This window comes from Uloborus diversus, chromosome 5, assembly GCF_026930045.1.
Source record: "Uloborus diversus isolate 005 chromosome 5, Udiv.v.3.1, whole genome shotgun sequence".
In the NCBI taxonomy this organism is placed as follows: Eukaryota; Metazoa; Arthropoda; class Arachnida; order Araneae; family Uloboridae; genus Uloborus; species Uloborus diversus.
Genome location: NC_072735.1, coordinates 52542821 through 52565764, shown reverse-complemented (window position 1 = coordinate 52565764; position 22944 = coordinate 52542821). Strand labels below are relative to the sequence as shown.

At 33.7% G+C, this 22944-nt stretch overlaps 1 protein-coding gene across 1 annotated transcript; it reads right to left on the bottom strand.

The window, feature by feature from the left end:
• Nucleotides 1–18957: 18957 nt before the first annotated feature.
• Nucleotides 18958–19881, bottom strand: LOC129222179 (uncharacterized; the record flags this gene model as incomplete). The annotated part of the gene is made up of 1 exon (XM_054856644.1): nucleotides 18958–19881. A coding segment is annotated over exon 1 (804 nt), but the record flags the coding sequence as incomplete, so codon positions are not given.
• Nucleotides 19882–22944: the final 3063 nt, after the last annotated feature.

The following is a 22944-nucleotide window of genomic DNA, read 5'->3' as shown; positions in this document are numbered from 1 at the left end:
AAAAAAAAAAAAAATCTGTTTGATGGCAAATCCTATCAGAATTTCAAGTGTCCCACGACTTAGCTCTTCAAATCCAGAAGCCGGATTCTCGCACATGTCAATATGGTCTGATAAAACATCAGATGCGCCATTTAATATTTCTTGCCTCATCAGTTGTGTCAAAAACTCCTAAATTTGACACTTGTTATTCCCCCCTCCATTTTTCCAGCTTTTGAGTTTTCTTCTTCCAAAATTTGTTTTCCAAGAGTATCACTTGCAATGATACTATTACCCTTTGTATGATATTTCTTTATTACTCAAACTTTCCTCTCTTCGGTTTTTGGATATCTTCTGAAGCTCTAAGAACTTAAGAAAACACTCACTGCCACAATAAAGCAAGAGGGCTCATTTTTATCAGCTTTATCTTTAATTACCGATTATTATGATCTACTTTATCTGAAAAGTCACTTGGAATCAGAGCGTAAATTACAAATGAATTTCTCATGGAATCGTGGGAAAATGTCCCTATTTTTGCCTTATGTGGTTTAATTAGCATTTTTTATGAGGTAAAAATACCTATTCAGTAAATAAACAGCAGATGAAAACTTTTGGATCATAAAATAAAACATCCCTTTCGAATCAGAAGGAAAAAAAAAAAAAAAAACGATGCATTTCTGTCCGTGAGCATATCGAAATGCAAATTTTTTTTCAAAAACTGATGCATAGACTTTTATACACATCATAGTAAGTTGCTAAAAAAGCCTAAGCTAAGAATGTTTTGTTAGTAACTTTTTTATTAATTCAAATTTAAAAAACGGTAACGGAAGGACATTTTTGCGACATGATTTTCACGCCATCATGTTCTTCCAAAAGTTCAGCTAAACTAGAAAAGAAAATTCTAGAAAAGTTAGAGCGCATATGGAAGTGTTCAGTCATTGCAATTTGACCTCTAGTTTTAAAAATTAATTATTTTAAGCATATGAATTATGTATTTGTTAAGGGTAACGGAAGGACAGTAACGGAAGGACAAGAAGTCCAAAACAATTAAACTTGTTAAATTTCAACTTACAAACATTTATTCAGCTAATACAGCAGTCTGAAACAATGATATCTAATTCCAGAGCCAACTGTTACATTTTGAATTCTTTAAATACTCAAAAATTTCATCATAATCCATAGGACATTTATCTTCTTTTTCAGCAAACACGAAGATCTCTCATTCCCACATTATTACGCATTCTCAAACAAGATATTTCTATTCCTTCATCTTCTATATAAAGTATCTGTGCAACATTGCTCTTCGTTAATTTCTTTCCCTTCCACCTAACTAGCAAAACTTGTCCAAACGTTAATAAATCCTGTGGCAAATTCTTATGATTTGGTTCTTTTGATTTAGCTAGATCTTCATTTTCAACTTTATTTATTGACTCTCAAAGTTAGTCTGTTGACTTTGAAGTGAAATCTCCTTCAATTTGTTAGGGTACTTTCTATACTCAATAACATAACAAGTAACAGGATTCAAATAGCGCATATTTTGTGTGTGAAGATGGGAATGGATGTTTTTGGATAATTTTTTCGCCATCTTTTCTAAAGTTGATGTATGAATTTTCTGATCTCTTAGCAGTAAGCTTAACTTTTAAATCAATGCTCTTAACAGTCCTTTCCTATGACTTGTGGCAAAAAATCTGAAAGCAGTTTCAATATTGTATTGTTATAATATAAATTTAAGTTTTTAAGCAAATTTTTCTGCTTGAATTGGCTTGTCATATCACAAACATGTCATACCAAAATCATTTTCACATGCTTAGGAATATTTAAGTGTAGTTTTCATAATTTTCATCACATACAATAGAAGAAATAAAATCACGGGACAGTTTAGAAAAAAAAAAAATAAAATTTAAATTTTTAAATAAAAGCATACATAATTTTTGTACAAATATCACTCATATATGTTTTAAATGTGACTAAATAGTTTGTTTTGTACTAGCAATCTAACATTTTACCCGGTACCGCAGCTTATAGTTAAATGTCCTTCCGTTACCGTATTTTTTTGTCCTTCCGTTACCATTAAAAATCATATAAATTGAAATCTATATTAAAATTCTAACTATGCCTCCTTGACAAGGGACATAATTCTGCTTTGCATAAAAAAACATTAGTTTCTAAACACTGTAGGTTCTTGGTGAACTAACTGAGATGTAGTTTTTTGGTAACGGAAGGACATCAAATTGTCACCTTAGTAATGGGCCTATTTCATAGTAAAAAAAAAAAAAAATACCTACCAAAAAATTTTACTAGACATTCAAAAGATAAAACTTAACTTAAACATTATATGCTGCTAACAAGTTTATTGAAGTTACAGTATGTAACAAAAAAGAGATTTTTTCTCTGTAAAAACACAAAGAGAAAACTTGATTTTGCGCTAGATTTTCTAAAAATCATCGAACTATTTGGGAAAAACAGGTTAAGATTCAAGAAACTCAATTATTTCTGAAGAGAATGGTATATGGCAAGTGAGAGAATATTATTTTTAAAAATTCAAGTGTCATGTCTCCTTTTTCCTGGAATTCGCCAATAATTTACGTGGCGAATAAAATTTTTTCCTACATCGTAACATTTTATAAATTTTGTCGGTCTCTGGATATATGTATGTATGTATGTATGCATATACGTATGTACTTATGTATGCACATGAGCACTTATGCAAGTGAATGTAGACATATACCCTATCGTATTTGCATCTGTGTGAATACAAAAATGTGCACAGGCGTACATTCAGAAATCGTGGCTAAATAAAAGTAGAAATTGAAACTAATCTCTTTACTACAACAAAAAACTCAAGTGAAGCTAATAAAAGAATTACTTAATAATATTACTACAAATATCCGTATACTGAACATAATTCTGTATCTTTTATCTTTCTTGTGATGGCCGAAACTCTCGCTCATCAATCATTTAGCCGCTTATTGTTTTTCATCAACTTCCCCTAAATTCAGAAAGCAAGAAAACGTGCCGGGAATTGCCTGAAGTATTCGAAGAAATAATTTTGGCTTTTGCGTAGTGTTTAGGAGCGGAAAGAATTCATGATCAGAATTAATCTTACATAAAACCTTAACCTTATATGAGGAATAAATGTCTTCCCCGTTGAATAACCTTTGAGATAATAAAAGGAACGTTTCCAAAAAAAAAAAAATGTTGTTCCAAAAAACCTTTCTAGCTTAGTATATGCCTTCTGATATTTCATGTTAGGGAGTTGATTTGTAGTTTGTGGAACAGGGGAAAAGGATGTTAAACCCCTTAAAAAAATCGCTTCAGGAGCAGCATCGTGAGGCCGGTCGACGGTGGTGCTGCAGAGGGAGGCGGAGGGGGGGGGGACAATAAAATCATAGGAATTCAAAACAGTCAAATGAGAACAATAAACAATGTGATTACTCAAAAAAAAAAAAAACAAAAACAATATCCAACATACGGTTTGTGTTTGAATTTGTTTCGAATTCTAATTTTGTTTACCACAATCACGAACTGCGATAGGAGCCTACTCGTTGAGTTTCTACTAATGGAATGGAATGGCCAATAAATATGCACCCGTCATGTTATGACTAGTGATTTTCTAGGGGTGCCCACCTCCTAAGGGCAAGGCCGCACCCCCCTCAAATCATGGAGACCCCCTAAAAGCAAGATCCCCCAAAATGAGAAAACTACCCTCAAAATCCCCCAAAAAAATTCAATGTCGCAGTCTGCGCCACGATCCCCCTTGGTGGGCACCCCTGGAATTTCTAGAATAGGTAATACGATGCATATCCATAAAAAAAGAAATGTTGATTGTGATGCCGTAATAAAGATGAAGATTTCATCGCCGATATTCACCAGTACACTTATCATTAAGATTATTTACATCGTATAATAAAGCTATGTATTTTTATTTCTTATCAATCTTAAATGATGGGAATTAGTAATCTGGAAATTTTGTATTTTAATGCAGTTTTGCTTTTAAGTTCATTTACTCGTATGTTGATGTTTTAATTGAAAAAAAAAAGGAATTTTATGTTCCCCAATCTTTCAAAAGTAAAATCTGCTTTAGTTAAATCTTGAATGAAAGCAAACGATTTGCAACCATGATGACGAAATTTTTTTATTCTAATAACTGTTAAAACAACGAGGTAGGTTATTCTCGTCGTCATGGTAATTTAAAAAATCAGAGTAACATCAATTTTGGTTAATTGAGGATAATAAATAATTCGTGATTGCTCAAAAAAGATTAAAAAAAAACAAAACAAAAAAAAAAAAAACAACAAAAAAAACGGGGTATTGTTATGAATAGAATGTAATATAAATGTAGCGTTAAAATAATGTTCAACAACTCAGTGCATATTAACTGTTCAAAAATGTCGATGTTTTCACGTGCTAAAGTGTTTTTCTAATGCAATACACTCGCAGGCTCATTGAAAATGTTCGGAGATTCTAACAGTTTTTTGAATAAATAACCATCTTTTCGTTAATTAATGAATTCTCTCTAGATGAATATTGCCAGTAGAAAAGAAAAGTAAAGTCCAAGCGCATGTGTTTTATTCAAGACCATAATCCAAAAACTGAAACATAATATGTAAATACTAGAGGACGACCCGACGTTGTTCGACCAGACGTTGTTCTATTCAAACTTTGTAAATAAAAAAAGTTAAAATATTTCAATAAACTGTCAAGAGTTTGAACCGTTTTATCGAAAAAATATGTAAAAAGAAAAGGTTTTTAAGATGCTTGGTGTCATTTAATTTGCTTCAGAATTTACCTTGGTTTATGATGAAAATCCTTCTTCACAAAGAAACATTGTCCAATAGGTAAAAAAATATAATGTGTCTTTCTCTGACACGAGGCAAGCTGCTCTCACTAATAAGTTAGGAGTAAATTAAAGAAATCTTCAAAAATACCTTTCAGAAAAATATCACACATTAAGTAAATAATTTTTTTTCTTCCTGTAAAATTAGAAAGGTCTCTAAATGTATGTGTTTTGGAAAAGGACTACGAGTCCACCAGTTTGAAATGAATATACTGCGTACATTAGTCATTTAATTGCTGAAGAATTTCCTTGTCCTTGTAATAAAAGTGCGGAATAAAATGCGTATATTGAAAAAGTATAGAAATGCCCATAATTAACTCTAATTATAACACAAAAGGTAATATTTACACAAAATATTTGTTTTCTAAGCTCACTTACTACAAGAGAAACTTTCTGCCCATATTTCATGAATTGCTTACTTACATATACGAGGTGCGGCTATTAACGAGACTGATACTGCTACTGAAGAACCATGCATGCGACAAATCCGAACGACCAACAGCTGTACAGCTAAAGTATTCTCTTTCGGTTGCAGCACCTCCCGTATTTGTAGAGAAATCACTCTGGCCGTAACCATTGTTTATGTAAGAGTTGTTTGTTTCGCTTTGCAGGAAAAGATGATACGTGTACTGTTTGACCACGGATTGTATGGAATTGGCAAACATCCAGTTAAGACGACTCCATCTGAATGAGGGGAAAAATAAAAATTTTATGCGCGTATTCCGCTCATTTGAATGAGACTCTGCTTAATTTAGAGGCTATACATCTGTAAAAATCTGACATCCCTGAAAAATAATAGATGCTTCAATTTCCGCGTGTAAACCGGCTGTTTACTTTTCCATACAATCCGTGGTTAGACAGTAATAGTAGAACGACGAATTGTCGTGAAATTTCACATGAAAACTTGGTAAAACCGTCACTGAAACTTATCGTTTCTTAAAAGAAGAGTATGATGTTGAGTGTTTATCATATGCGCGAGTTTTTGAGTGGTTCAAGGGTTTTCCAAGATGGCAGAGAAGACGTTGGGGATGATGACCGCCCGAGTCACTTTTCCAGGACCAAAACGGTAAAAAATGTCTTATCCAAGTATCGAATTAGTCAACATCACTGCCGTGAAGTACTTGCTCAACCCCGTGAAAAAGTAAGGAAAAAACGACCCGATGTGTGGAAGAACAAATGGTGGGTTCTCTAATAAGACAATGCGCCGGCGTATTCCGCATTGTCTGTCAAGACGTTTCTAGCCAAGTACAACATCCCTGTTTTAGACCATCCGCCTTATTCGCCTGGTCTCGCACCATGTGACTTTTATCAGTTCCCCAAGGTCAAATCTGCAAAAAGAAACAATATTTCAGTCCGTTGATGCTGTGAAAGAAAAAACGGCACGTGTCATGCAGGAGCTCACATATCAAGTCTTCCAGCTCTGCTTCGAACAATGGAAAATTCTCACGGAGCGTTGTAAGGATAGAGAGGTGTATACTGAAGGGGATAAAAACTAAATATGTATAAATTTCAAATGAAATGTTTTACAGCAATAATCTCGTTATTTAATAGCCACACTTCGTATTACATTGCATGATGGTTCAATTCAACTGCTTTTTTTACGGCATACCTCGCACTGCAAAGTTTCACCCACGAAAATTTTGGACCTGTGGTGTTGTTTTTCGGTTGCTAACTAACCAATATTTCTCTTTTTCAACAATACATCTTGAAGTAAATTGTAGTCTATCTATGTAGTGGAAATGTAGAAGACAGAAACAGCAGTGGAATTGCACTTCTGCGCCTTTTTGGCACATCACAAGAGAACTGTGATAGCTCTTTGTTGCACTCAAATGATAAAGAAAGTAAACATCAAAAATTAATAAAAGATGTTTGAAACTCTCGCATACGCTCATGTAATGTTTTCATCAAGTTAAATCGAATTTCTCGATCAAAAGCTACTTAAAAAATCAACACATTCATGTTTTTTCATCTGAGGACATTGTATTCAAAAGTGGATCTTTTTGGCTGCATGGGTTCAATTCTATCATTCTCAATGAAAGCGGTAAAACTTGCGCCTTGAAAGAACAGGCTCAATTTTTTCAATATAAAATATGTCAGCAAGTAGTCTAACATTTTCATGCCAAGATTATCGTATGTGGGAGGGACAAAATAATAAATAATAAACAAAACTTGCTTCAAAATACTTGACTTCATAAAAAGAAGGATGTTATAACTCCGCCATTACTGTAATATTTTCGCGAACCCCCTTTAAACCTCACAACATCAACTTTGTTCAAGTTATGTTGTTCAAGCTAATAAGTAATTTGTGATTTCTCAAAAAACAATGTTTTAAAACCTAGTTACAAAATTCATGATTATGAACATTTTTATTTATCAGAAACAAAAGCAATATATTTGTTACTGGTGTTTAATATATTCTGCTAATTATTTACTTTTCTATTTGTTTAATGCATATAGGCGTTGTTTTAGAAAACTAAAGCCAGTTATAAGTTATTTTGGAAAAAAAAATGAAGTTAAAAATCGAAGCAGCATCTCAATTTTTGCAGAATTTAAAACTTTGTTTTCTAAATTGGTTTCTACAAATGAAAGTAAATAAAGTAACGTCACTTTTTCATTTACTTCTTATACGTATTTTAAAACGTTCTTTCAACTTAAAACATTCTCAGTATGATGGCCTCAGTCAGGGTGAAAACATAAACTTGACTTTGTTTACCTCTGATAGCTTTAAATAAAATAAGCATTAAACGAAAAATCCTTTTTCAGAAATTCGCCGGGTCGATTTATCCGAAAGCTAAGAGGTTTTGGTAAAATGCCAGCACGTTCCGGTGAAACGAGGAATTGTTTTTTTATTTGTTTTTTTAAAACTTGTATTTCACTTCATTGAATTTGAGTCGTTTTACCTAAAATGAAAAACGCTAGTATTTACGTGATTTGTTTCAAATTTGAAGGGAATTGCCCCAGTGTTGTCTTGTTGAAAATTTTATACAAGATTAAGAAATCGTATCAGCTGTATGCTTTACTATTACGAGTTCCATCTCTGTCAATTAAAAAATATGTATATATCGTTAAAGAAACTGAAATAGTGTCTGTGGCTGCCCCATATCTAGGTGACCACATAGCAACTACCAACTTAAAATTTGGTACAAAATTACTTCAGACTCAAAAGGCTTATCACCTCGGATTTTTTTTTAAATTATGAAATATTCTTTTTCGTAATTAATTTTTTGAACTAAAATATCACATAAATTGCATATTTACGGAGATAAAATATTCACCTTAACATTCTGTATCACATTCTAAACAGCTTCTTTTTCTGCATCATGAAGTTTGTTCCAGTTTTGAAATTCAATTGCGGAGTAAACATTGGGGGTCGGTGAGTGTTAACGAGCTTAGAGCGGAGCCTCGTAATTGTTGTTATGATAATAATGTTTTGACAACTCATGTCTTAAATTTTACTCCCAGTATTTATTTATTTATTTATTTTATTTACACCCCACCAATCACCACCGTACCAACCCTGGTGAGGGTTTAACCGGATGTAGTGATTGAGGGGAACAGAACAGGTAACGAGCGACCAAGTACTCGCCTGAACAATTTTGATACATACTAATACATAATAAATACATAAACACATACAAAAACAGAAAACATTTAAAAACACAGTAATCAAAAGAAATAATAGAAGTTGGAAAAATCTGGTTGACTGGAAATACATTTTAAACTGCAATAAATGTTCTTTGAAAGTTTTCAGGCAGGAAATTTGAAGTCATCTATCTGCTTGTGAAATGAGTAGAGACATTATTTTAAATAAATTCTTGCGTGAAACTGGATGAGATAGAATATTTTATATATATATATATATATATATATATATATATATATATATATATATATATATAAGGTATGTTCGGGTAATAAGGCCTACCTAAGGGAGATTTGGAATAAAATGGAAAGAAAAGGATCCGAATCTGCAAATTGCAAATTTAATTAAAGTATCATTCAATTACTACACGAAAATAACAAAAAACGGCCTTTCTTGCCGAAAACAAACATAAAATTAATTATTTAAAAAAACCTTGCAATTAGGCCTTATTATACTACGGTAGGGTAATAAAGCCTAATATTTTAACACTCGTAAATAATCAAATTAAGCTATTAACATTGGTAATTGAGATCATTTGTAATATCCTTAAGCATTACTCATGCTGAAAATCTTCAAAATAACAAAAAAAAAAAAAAAAAAAAAAAAAAAAAAAACAGTCGTCAGGGCACTCAAAAATATCTTCGTCATCGGCTGTCAAACCGACGCATTGCTCATGATACCACCTGTTGCGTTTTGAACAGGGCCTCATGTCAATCATTTTATCCTCCTCACAAGCGTGACAGTACCAACTAGCATCGTTTTTTTTTGGTATTTTTTTTTATCGTCTTTCTTTGAGGGTTGACGTCATTTTTTGCTTTTTTCTCCTTTCTATATTCTTCAAACAGTTTTTTGGTGACTTTAATTCCTCGATAATTAATAGATTTTCTTCTTAAAATTGATGTTTTTTCAGTATTTTTCACTGGAGTACGCATAAGCTCCTGAAATGCTTTTTTTTTTAGTTGAGCAGATGGTACATTGTCCTCTTCATCGTCCAAACTATAACCGTAAACCATGCCGCACGTCGTTCCGGGAGGTTTGTTTGGGATACAATTAATTATTTCATCTTGTGCTGTCGATGTGGAAGGACTTGGGGTTATTGGCGTGAGAGAGGTGCGAGGTTGCGAATTTTTTTCTTGAAATTTGTCAGCTTCGGGAGCTGGAATTTCTGTTTATACAGACTGAGCAAAAGCTGTTTCTGAAATAGCCTGTGGATTCAAAGGGTACAAACCAGTGGCTTTAAAACCGCTTGTAATGTTACTATGTGTAATGCATTTAGACCAGACACTTAAAAGAATAACATTAAACCGTGCCTTGGTGAGCTTTTTGTCTGGGTTTCGTTCCATAAATGATAAAACTTCTGCATCCCAGTGGTGTTCAAATGATTGATAGACGGCTTTATCAAGGGGTTGGAGTTCATGAGTGGTGTTCGAAGGTAAAAAGTATAAAGATATATCTAGAGAATCAGCGACTTCAACGATTGTTAAGTCTAGGTGACAAGCCGTTCCATCAAATATTAAAAGGGACTTTCCTGCACTTTTAAATCTAGATAGGTGCTTTAGAAATTCTGTAAAAAATACATTAGTCATATAACCCTTTGTAGATTTTTCTACCAAAGAACCCGGTGGCAAATGGTCATATAATTCTGCCTTCAACCGTTTGCCTTTAAATATTATCATTGGTGGTATAGCAGTACCAAGTGCATTTACACATCAAGCTATTGTGACACTTTCGGCGTGTTCCGAAGACTGTAAATGCCCTCTTTTAGTCCCCTTCTTTGCCAAAACAGTCTGCTGGTGGTGAATTGTGAGACGTCAGCCTTTCTCATCCATGTTGTATATTCTTTCAGGATGATTTCTCAAGTCCAGGTTATCATAAATTTCATTCAGTCTGTTAAAGTGATCATTAACGATAAATTTGTTAAGCTTTTGAGCTCTGGCTGGGTTCATAAATTGAACTTTTCGTCTAGATATTTCCGGGTGTCTTTTCATAAATGCTTTAAACCAATCTTTACCAGCAACTTTAGCAAGTTTATTAAAATTATGCTTTATGTTATTAAGCTCAGAGAATTTATAAACCAAGCGTCGGAGAATACGTGGTGTCACAGGCAACCCTACTTCAGCAAACCTCAAAATTCTGATGACAAGATCAGCTTCCTGGTCATCACTGAGAATAGATTTTCTACCAAGTGTTTTTTTTCCAAACTTCCGGTCTGGAGATGGTTTCTAATGCTTCTCCTGGGAACATTATACCTCACAGCTGCTTTATATGAGCTCAGCATACCTCTTCTTACTGCTTGGACAGCCGACACTAAGTCATTATCAGACCACAATGCTCGTTTGGGGGGCATCGTGATGTAGGCACTAAAATAAGACTGAACCAAGTCGTAAACAGCCGCAATTACTATTAAACACTCATACCATGTTGAGAAAGGTTCAAAATAAGATGCACAGCTGAAAAACTACGTTACAAAAAAAAGGAGTATAGTAAGGCCTACGGTCAACTTTGGTAGGCCTTATTAGCCGCTGACGTCGAATTTAAAAAAATACAAAAAAATACAATAATTCGATCATATTATTTCACTCAGACATGAAATATCGATAGAAGCATTCAAGACAGATAACTGTAGCGCAAAACTATGCATAAAAGTATGATATTACAAAAATTACTTACATTTCAATCTGACGATTTTTTATTATTCGTGTCTTACAAGCGTTCCGTGAAAATGAATCTGGGCTCGCTAGTCAAAACAACTGAGCATGGCGTTGCGACCAGTTTGAGGTGCCATCTGGGAGTGTAAACTATCTACGATAGCGTTTTTGAGCATTTTACATTATATTTTCGGTGTTTAGGCCTTATTACCCGACAGGCCTTAATACCCGCACCTACCTTATATATATATATATATATATATATATATATATATATATATTTTGGGGGGAGGGGAGGTTGCAATTGCAAGTGTAATGGAAAGAGCTGGTTAGAGGACAGTTGAATATGTAATGTTCAGGAGTTCCAGGTTGACTGCATACACACAATGGAGAACTAGTTATCTTGATTTGGTGTAGATTGGAAGGATATGGTTCATGTGCACCGAGAAATTGTACTTCTATTGGATGTTTGCACGTGGTTTTAGTTTAACGTTTGGCAGGAAATCATGAACTCTTCGACCAGTTTCTGCAGTGTCCCAGATTTCCTGCCAATTTTGTAGAAGTTCAGACCAAAGGAAATATTTGAGGAAAGATTTTGGAAGAGGAATTTTGTATACAAGTGGGTGTGTAGGATTCATTGCTGCGGTTTTAGCTAAAAAGTCTGCTCGTTCATTGCCGTAGTGGTCCATGTGTGCTCTATCCAGTTTAGTTTTATATTTGGGTGTTTTCTGCAGAGGGTTTGAATGTCTCTGACTAACTTCAAGGTATGCATTGGATCCATTAGCGCCGTGAGAGAAGGCATACGGGGGATAGTGTTGTATGCAGTGTTGGGGATAATATTTTTTGATGCAATATAGTGTAAAGCGTGAAAGATGGAGAAATGTTCCGCTCGAAATACTGAATTGTTTACTGATAGTTTGACTGACCAATCGTACTCAGTCTGATTATTGAAGATGTGAGTAAATGCTTTACACAGCTAATGCACAGCTTTACACAGCTGTGTAATGCATAACACAAGACAGTGTGTTGTGTTATGCATTACACAGTCTGATTATTGAAGATGTGAGTAAATGCTGATGCTGTTCCATCGCATATTTTTGATCCGTCTTTGAAAATTCTAGTATGTAGTGTTGAAATATTAGGTTCTTCTAGATTAACATTCGGAATTTCACACTGTAATTTCGGATGTTCTGTCCATTTTTGGCTGGCTTCTTCAAAGCTATTAGATGAGAAGGTATTATTTGGTGATATTTGAATGTTGGTTTTCCTGATGAATACATTTCCCAAAGCTGATTTTCGAAGAACTGTAAGAGGAATGGGTGGAATTCCCGTAAGAACACGTAAAGTAGTATGAGCTGATGTGTTATATGCACCCAAGATAACAAGAAGGAAATGACGTTGAATAGTTCCTAATTTCTTCAGATCTTTCTGCTTCAAAAATTGACCCCATACTGCGACTGCATAAAGAATTGAAGGTTCTATTACTATTTGATATAATAATCTGCCTAGTTCGATATTTGCTCCCCAAGATTTTCTAGCGATGCATTGTAGCTTACTAAGAAAGATAATTGATTTTTTTATGGATTTTTTTTCCCCAAATGTGCTGTACAGCTGAACTTTTTATCCAGCCTGACTCTAAGATAATAGATTTCTTTGTACTTTTTAATGAAATTGTCACCAAGCTTTAGGATTGGCTGTCGAACATAATTTCTAGGCTTAGAAAAAAAAAAGAGCTTTTGTTTCCTCTGAACAAACTTGTAACTGATTATGTTGGAGCCAAACATGCAGTCTTCTAAGTGCTTCATTGGCACTACAAGCCAAATGAGTACTCGATAGATCGTTTACATTTCGCATAATTGAACGACATGGATGCTGTTGATTTTCTGCACCTTGAAAATCTACCGACTGGAGCCAGGTTCGAACCTTTGCCTTTGGACGTTACTACACCACTTTGTCGGCGGAAAGTAAGAAATAAATTTCAATGATTAAACTCAACGACAATGTTCTAGAAAGATTGCAAAGTCTTGTGACTTAGAATGTGAAGTCGAACAAATAATTAATTTTAAAGTTCCTTCAATCAATACATTTAAAAAAGGATTAAAAAAAATAATGGCCAAAATTTTACTTAAAAAGCTAGTGATGATAGCCATTTTGTTTAAGAAGTATTTTTACGAGTTTTAATATACTAATTCCGGAAATTTTTCCTTCTTCAGTAGAAACGAACAATCCTTCCACGAAGCTCATTTCTTTTCAATTACGTGGCTAAATAATCCAAAGAATTGTAGTGTAACCATAGAAACTAGTAATTTGTCAGTGCGCCATTCTTTCTTGTTTAATGCGGTCTCCCCGATCTTTCCCCATAGAAAGACTGTTTCAACCTCATTACTTAATTGCTACATACTTGGAACTCAGCTACTTGTATTTATAACGATTCTTTTTTTGGAAATGCATTCAGAAAAGCAATTGCTCAACTTGTAAAAAAATATAATGAATCAAAAATTATTTTTCTCAATGTTACTTCTGTGAAATGAGAAAGAATAGCAGGAGTTATACTTCAAGTAGTTGCTCTAAGTACTAGAATTATTGTATGTTATACGCAGATTATGTTCATTCAAAGTTTTGCTTTTATTTTATTTTAAAATCTTTTTAAAATGTCATTTTATTATTGAAACATTTTGTTTTAGGAATATTTTACTCGTATCTGTACCTGAGGGTAAAAAACACTAAGGGGCTCAGTATCATGTTTATTTTAGGTTTTCATTTCATTTTATTTTGAAATCTTTTTTTAAACACTAAGGGACGGGGGTAAAGAACACTAAGGGACGCATTCAATTCTAACAAAATTTAGTACTTTACATCTCTGAACAGAAAAAAAAAAGAGTTAGATGGTGCTTTGATCTCGATTCTGAAAAAACTTAACATAGTGTTCTTTACCTCCCACGTACAGTCTGTACTTAGGAGGTACGTTTCTGCACGTTTCTGTTTAACGCCATTGTGCTGCTGTATCTCTTAAAACTGGTGTAGTCTTCAGTTCTAAAATCAGCACTAAATGTTTAGTTTTAACTTTATTGAAAACATAATTATGTAAAATATAATTTCCGAAAAAGTTAACGCAAATTTTCTGAAAATCTTTCTAAACCTAGCTTTTGCTATACAAATGGGATCGTTTCCAAAATTTTAAAAGTGTTTTTTTCTAAAAGAACATGCTTAAACATAGGATCTGACCATTTTTTAAATAATTTGTTTAGGTTTAATATTTTAAAAAAATTGCTTAAATCTGTGCGCTTTCATTGTTTACATTTCTTGCCGATGACATCACAAATGATGAAATGCCATTCTGTGTTGCCATTCACAGAGAAAAATATTTAATTCGTATCTTTACTCACGTGTATTGGCAACGATATGGTTGATAGAAGTGTAGAGCGTAATTTTAATTTGCTACTTGATTATTATAACGTGGAAACATAGTAGAAAGATGCGGCCAAGTTCATCATTTGTGACGTCATCAAGACCACGCCTTGTTTGAAAAATCGGACATTTAAAAAAATTAATTAAAAAATAACTGTTGGGAAAATGAAAGAATTTTTTGGGTCCATGTTATTTTTTTTGCTTATTCATTCAATTTTAGTGACTAAAAGTACTACTTTTGACTGAAGGAAACAACCCCATTGTTCTTAATATACGGTTTACCTGAAAACTGCAATTAGCTACTATAGTAAATGACATCGCAATAAATATGTGCGATTGCAATGTCATTAGCTTTAGGTTTTTTGTTAAAAAAGTACTACCTTTCAAATTAATTGCAGTTACCGGGTAAATCATGTATTAAATACAATCTGCAATGCAAAATTCTAGGTTTAAAAGCATTTTAGAAAATGTGCATTAACTTTTTGAAAAATTATGATTTCATTTAAATAAACATGAAGTGTTAAATACTTAGTTTTAGAACTTAGGACAAAACAAGCTGTAATAGATTTGAATATAGAACTAAATAATTATATTTATTGCAGTGTCATTAACTAGTTAAATAAGCAGTTAATGACATGGTTTTATTTTTTAAATCTAAAGTTTTAGTACATAAAAATAATTTGAAGTAGTTAAAAGATAATAGAAAAGTGCGGTAAACATTTAATGGAGGCAATATAATGTAGTATTGTATTGAATCGTAAAGCAAAGCTATTTGTTTTTACCATTAAAATGTGATGAGAACCTTAAATCTAATCGATAAAATGCCACCTCGTTCTTTTACTAGGGAGGGCTATCCTGCCTACAATTTCGGGATTTTTACAGCTGAGCTATTTGATTTCCTATCGAACATTTCAAGTTGATTCGATTGCGTTGATCCCTCATAAGATATTTTTATGGTGGTTACAAAGTTTGTATTCTTCCAAACCAATAGCGTCAGTAGTTCAGATAATCCAAAAATCCAAACTAAATGCAGTAAAAAATTTAGTGTTACATAAAACGCCCTCTTGATGAGGACTTCCAAGGAAATTGTTTAATAATTTGTGTCATCCTAATGTGAAAAGTTTGTTTTGTGTAAAAGTAAACAGATAAATGAGATCAATTAGTTAAAATAATTTTCGGTTTGACTGACTTATTTCTTTTACTCACTCAATCATTTATTAAAACACTTACGTATTCATTTGTTAATTAATTCATTAACATTCCTTCATTTCTTTGATCAAAATTAATATTATGAATTTCTTAGAGACTAATAGTCTGTTGACTAGTTTGCAGTATGGGTTCAGGAAAGGTAAATCGTGTGCTACTAATTTATTGCATTTCTACGACAAGGTTACCTTGGCTTTAAATGAAAAATTATCATATAAGCTTTGTGCTACAATATGATTAAGGTGAAAAAACAACGTAAATAAAGCACAAATATTCGAGAAAATGCAGCATATAGCTATTTCAAGGCTACAATGGAGCCTCTTCATCAGTGCAAAAAGCTCACCAACACAACCAGAAGTTGCGAGAGAACTGATAAAAAACCAGGTAGACATGGGTATTTATTAGGGTGGGCCGAAATAAGCCGAAAAATTTTTTTTTTTCGAAATCAATTTTTGGATAGCGCGCAAAAGTTGCGTAGTGAGCTAGTTAGCACTCACAAAAAATATCTTGGATATTAAAAAATATCTAGCCGGCGCTATTTGACACTGAAAAACCGTAAAAAAAGAGAAAAATGAATTTTTGTCGAAATTTTTTTAAAAGAATTAAATTCCAAATATTTTGCAGGAATACACTGAAAATGTTATATAATAAGCCAGTTCGAGCCCATAAAATATTTCTTTGATTTTAATGAGCATTTAACCGCTCCTTTCCGACATCAAAAATTGGAGAAAAATGAAAAAATATTGAATTTCTTTAGAAACCAATGTGTAAATTATTTTTCAAAATTAAATCATAGACAAATTAATTAAATAGCACTATTAATCATAGTAATTATTATCACGCAATAGTATCATACATTTTCTAGAATTACATATATAGATAATAAAATTTTGAAAAAGAAATCTTCAAATTTGATTTATAATACCTCATGCATAATGAATATTATATTTTGGAATAATATTGTCCCTTGTAATCAAATGATGGAAGTTCTTTCCCAGCTTGAAGTTCGGCATAAATGTATCCATCTCGTGCTGTTTCACCACGAACTTTTATTGCAGCTTCGGTTATTAGTTTCACACAACGTTCCACAGCTAGAACTCGTGACAGGGAAATTTCTCGAGAGTAAACTCTGTAAAATGTTCTTTGCACATTTCTTTCCATCGTTGGTCTTTTAGATGCATTGTAAGAGGTGGCTCTGTCTTACAACACAGTTTGCCTAATCAACTAAATCAACATAATCAACGGCTTCAAAATTGAGTTTAGGACGCTTAAAAAATTGTACACCATCCGAGCTCTTCGTCTTCTTATTTCTAGAGTTCAGAATGCGCCTAACAGCTAATTCCCGAATGTATTTTCTTGAGTCAAACAACATTGTCAACAGTAGCTGTTCAGGACGAGCGAAATATGCATTATTTGAGAGAACTTTGAAAATTATCTCCTTAACGTTGTCTGGAAACTGCCTTGCAAGAGAAATCATTTTCCAAAAATGCTGGGCACCGTACTGGCAGTTCGGTTTCATTTTTATTTCAAACCACATGGAGCATAAACCAACATTACATACTTTACAAGCATTGTAAGATTTTCTGATGGAGTTGAAGTGCCTATACACAAGCGTAACAAACGGTTTGCAGTTGTCAGCCATCGCGCATGACTGAGTTTGCCTGGGCTACTGTCAGCCACGCTTGAAGGACAACTACCATCTTTTACGGCAAGACAGATTCTATACAAATATTGTTGTGCAGTACTTAAATTTTTTACATCTTCCATGTCCAAAACCAGAAGATTGCAGTCAATTTTATCAAATTTGACCACCGGATTTTTTTCACAATCTCTAAGAAGTTGTCCGATAGCTCCAGAATATGAATGTGGTCCCTTTGTGCAACCGTCCAATTCCAGTATAAGATGCCTCAGTGGCAACTCATTGTAGACATTGGACACAAGAGAGGAGTCCTTTAATTGCTTAACTCCCAGCTGTGGAGGTGTAGAATTACAGCATTTCTTGTCAGGTAAGAAACGGCTTGAGAAAAAGAATACTTGCGTTCAATTCATTGGTCAGTTTAAAGGACTTCAGAGGATTCACATTTTTTCAATACTCAAGGGCTCTATTTGTCAAACATATATAAAATACGTGAAGTACACCGCAAGCTCAGTCATTTCCAGCCGAGGACTGCAGTTTCGTGCTTATTAGCACTCATCAGCCCGGCATAGGAAAGTGACTGAGCTGGAGATGGAAAACCATCGCTTTAGCCCTGGCTAATGGGCGGTAATTTACTGAATATATATAAAATAGTTATAAAATAATCTTAGGAATAATAGAAGTAGTTGAGCGCCGTTTATTATCCAGGAGAAACAATTGGAACCGAAGATTAAAAAATTAGCATCTTATGTAACTATTTTTTTTTTTTTTTTTTGAGTGCGTGCATTTTTTAAAATTGGCGTACAAATGTCGCATAAAATTGATTGAATTTTCACTGTTTTTTTAAAGTAACGTATTGCGTAACATTTCAGTACTTACTTATTTCGAAACTACCTTTTTTTCTTTTTTCCAATGTTTCAGTCTTAAAAGAGCGTAGCTAAATATTCTACGAAATGTATAAAAGTCTTTGAGGATTCCAACTATATCACTGACAGATACTTCTAATGTTTGCTGAAACTGGCGTCAAACTTTTATTTTTGACCCCCCCCCCTTTTTTTTGAAAAAAGTGCATTTTTGCCCCTTTTTTTCAGTTTTTCAAGGTCAAATAGCGCCGGCTAAATATTAAACAAATTTAGCGAAATTTTTTTTGGGTAATAACGGGCTCACATAGCAACTTTTCCGCACTATCCAAAAACAGATTTCCAAAAAAAGTTTTTTCGGCCCACCCTAGTATTTATACCAAAGAGAGCCAACCAATAAGAATACAGGAACATGACAACAAACAACCAATCAGCGAACAGCATGTACGCTCCTGGCTCAAAGCAAGGCAAGAGACAACCAATCAGAAGCCAGGAGACAAAAAGAGTGCGAGACACCAAAGAATCAGGAAAGGCAATTATAGAAATTGCTTTCATATATCATGAAAAAATGAAGTGCTGGAAAAATCACTGACAAGAGAATGAGAATTTTTCCAAGTATGGTAAGCTTCCCAGAAATCGAGGTCATAAGCCGAAGAACATTTACAAATAATCTTTGCAGATGAAAAATCAAAACAGTGACCAGAAGTCCAGCAATGCTGAGCGATGGAAGAACGAGCAAGTTCTTTATGCTTAACATAGTTTTCGTGCTCTTTCAGACGGTGCTTGAGAGCACGTTTAGTCTGTCCAACGTAGCCAAGTCCACACTTGCATGAGATGCTATAAATGCCCCAGTTGCTATGGCAATCAATGGGGTCCTTTAAGTTTGTAAATTTTATCTTATTAACTGGAGAAAAAGCTGTATCGAAACCAAATTTCTTCAAAATCTTTGCAACTTGATGACTAACTTTTGGATAATAAGGCAAAACAATAGTATACGAAGTACTAGAAGTAGAAACCTTTTCAGAATGAGAGGGCTTAATTAACTTATTATAAATTGAATCAATGATGCTAGGAGAATAACCACGATCGAAAGCCACTGCTTTAAGATAAGAAAGCTCAGCATTTAAAGAATTGGAGGAAGAACAGATGTTCAAAGCACGGAACACAAAAGCCTTGAATGAGGCCAACTTTTGGTTTGGAGGATGAGAAGAACATTTGTGAGGAGGTAGTGTAACAGCAAAAGGCTTACGAAACACCGAAGTCATAAATTCATCATTACTTTTAGTAATAAAGACGTCCAAAAATGAAAGAGAACTATCAGTTTCCATTTCAATAGTGAATTGGATGCAAGGATCGATAGAATTTAAAGTAGAAAGTAAAAATTCATTATCAACATGGTTTTGGTCAAGCAAAACAAAGCAATCGTCAACGTACCGAACATAGAACGGAAACGTTATGGTTTCAAAAAGTTTAGTCTCAAAATAGTGCATATAAATGTCACTTAAAATAGGACTCAAAGGATTACCCATTGCTAAACCTTCAGACATTCGAAAGTAAGTACCATTGAACACAAAAGTATTCTATTCAAGACAAACACGAGTAAGTGAAACGAGTTCCTCAATCTCAAAACTAGAAAAATGATGCTCTTGGAGTCTCAATTTAAGACAATCCAATGCCCCAATAACCGGTACATAAGTGAAAAGTGGTTTCACGTCAAAAGAAGCCATCGTTAAACCATGAGGCTTAAAATAACGTAACTTCTGAACAAAATGAACAGAATTTCCGACAGTAAAAAAGTTGCTAACCAAAAGAGAAGAGAAGATAGAAACTAAATACTTAGCAAGTTTATATGAAGCAGTACCAATGTTTGAAACAATAGGCCTAAGCGGAATGTCGGGTTTATAGACCTTTGGTAGAGCATAAAATCTGGCACAATGTGCAACAGAAGGAGTTAAAGACCTTTTTGAAGACTCACTGATGAACCCTGATTGAACCCTGTAAACGATAACTCGTACGCTTATTTCCCTGACCTAAGTGTAGCACTTGATATTTTCCTACATTAACTGCCGTACCCCACCTATCCGCCCACTTAGTAATTTAATCTAAATCGTCTTGAAGCTGTTTTACCTGTTCTTCATTTTCTACAATCCCCATATCTTTTACATCATCAGCAAAACAATTCATGCTTCCAGAAATATTCTCATTGATGTCATTCATAAAAATAATAAACAAGAGAGGCCCTAAAACTGAACCCTGAGGAGCCCCGCTTAAAACATCACTCCATTTAGAATGATTTCCTCTCACAACTACTCTTTGTTTCCCTCCAGTAAGCCAATTTCTAACCCAAAGTAAAGTTTTCCCTCCTATTCCTATATCAGCTAATTTGCTGAGAAGGGCAACATGCGGTACCTTATCAAAAGCTTTTTGAAAATCAATATAAACAACATCCACACACTTTTTGTTATCTACCTTGGCTTTAGATAACAAAAAGTGTGTGGATGTTGTTTATATTGATTTTCAAAAAGCTTTTGGTAAGGTACCGCATGTTGCCCTTCTCAGCAAATTAGCTGATATAGGAATAGGAGGGAAAACTTTACTTTGGGTTAGAAATTGGCTTACTGGAGGGAAACAAAGAGTAGTTGTGAGAGGAAATCATTCTAAATGGAGTGATGTTTTAAGCGGGGCTCCTCAGGGTTCAGTTTTAGGGCCTCTCTTGTTTATTATTTTTATGAATGACATCAATGAGAATATTTCTGGAAGCATGAATTGTTTTGCTGATGATGTAAAAGATATGGGGATTGTAGAAAATGAAGAACAGGTAAAACAGCTTCAAGACGATTTAGATTAAATTACTAAGTGGACGAATAGGTGGGGTACGGCAGTTAATGTAGGGAAATATCAAGTGCTACACTTAGGTCAGGGAAATAAGCGTACGAGTTATCGTTTACAGGGTTCAGTCATTAGTCAGGCAGAAAATGCTATTGATCTGGGTTTCTTATAAATCAGGGCTTCAAGTTTAGTCAACAGTGCAGCATTACAAGTAACAAAGCGAACATAATGCTTGGATTTATCAATAGATCTATTTCAAATAAATCTAAGAAGGTTCTTCTGCCTTTATATAGGAGTTTAGTAAGACCCCATTTGGAGTATGCTGTGCAGTTTTGGTCCCCTTATCTGAGGAAAGATATTTGTGTATTGGAAAGGGTTCAAAGGCAGACTGCAAGGCTAATAAATGGACTTTCTCATTTAGATTATGATTCCTGGCTTAGAATGCTAAAAATGTACAGTCTTGAGCAAAGAAGAAACCGAAGGGACATGATTCAATTGTTTAAATTTATTAAAATGAAAGATGTTACGGGGCTAAAGTTTAGCTCTGGAAACAGGACAAGGGCTCATTGTTTTAAGCTATTTAAATCTCAGGCTAACATGGATACTATTAAAAAATTATTATTTTAGCGGGGTAGTCAAACCTAGTAAGTGAACTTTCAGATTTAGATTATGATACCAAACTTAATGGGCTTAATATGTATAGTCTGGGTAAAGGAGGATCAGAGGGGAATGACTCAATTGTTTAAATTAATCAAAATGAATGATGTTAATGGATTAAAATTTTGCACCGAAAGCAGGAAGAGAGGTCATTGTTTAAAGCTATTCAAATCTCAGGCTAACTTGGAAATAAGGAAAAACTACTACTTCAGTAGGATTGTGGGCACTTGGAACAGCTTACCGGAAGAGGTGGTAATGAGCAAGGGGTTGGATAGCTTTAAGAGAGCCATTGATCTTCATTGGGGACTAATAAATTGACTAGGACCATCCTAGCTGGGCCAAGAGCCTGTTGCTGGTCGTCACATTTGTATTTGAATTGTATTTGCATTTAGTAATTCACTTATTTATTCATTCATTCACTTATTTTCTTATTCATTCACTCTTTTATTTTCCTCCGCATATTAATTAATTAATATACGATTATTCATTTATTGTTCTATTTTCTTTTCATTCATTCATTCAAAAAATATTTTCAGATTCATTTGATCGAAAACGCTTTTTATAATCAAATAGAAAATATATAATTAGAAAAATATTTCATTTTTCACCTTACTCCATGGAAAAAAAAATGAAAAATTTCCACTTTTTTTTTAACGTCTCAAATTAGTGTCAAAAATAAAAAAAAACATTTTTCAATGAAAGTTTTATCATAAAATGCAATGTTCTTTCTTTTTGTACTGTAATTTTCAAAACAAATTTTCAACTTGTTCAATTTGAAAAAGCTCGGTCATCTTAGCCATTTCACTTTGCCCCTCATTCCCCTGCTAGCTAACTAAAAAATAAAAAAATAAATAAATAAATAAAAACATATTAATGCCAACCTAATAATGCTAACAATGACCTTAGTAACCTAGAGTCTACTTTTCTAAGGTAATCAAATCACAGGAAAAAATGACGTTACACAGCGACATTTTTCTTTTAAATTGACTGTAAGATAAGATTAAGCAATTTTGACAAGACTCCTTTGTAATAACTAACATTTTTGCATAATGCTTTATCGTCAGTTATGCTTTCTGATGACGATAAATTCACGATCTAGAGAATTTTGGTTATCCTACATTGAAAAATGGAGGGTTGACTTCATTTGTCTGCATGGTCTTATTTAACTCACCCACCACACACGTTTTTTTTTAAGTGATATCTTTCAAAATGACTTCTTAAAGTAGGGGAATATGGGGGAGAGT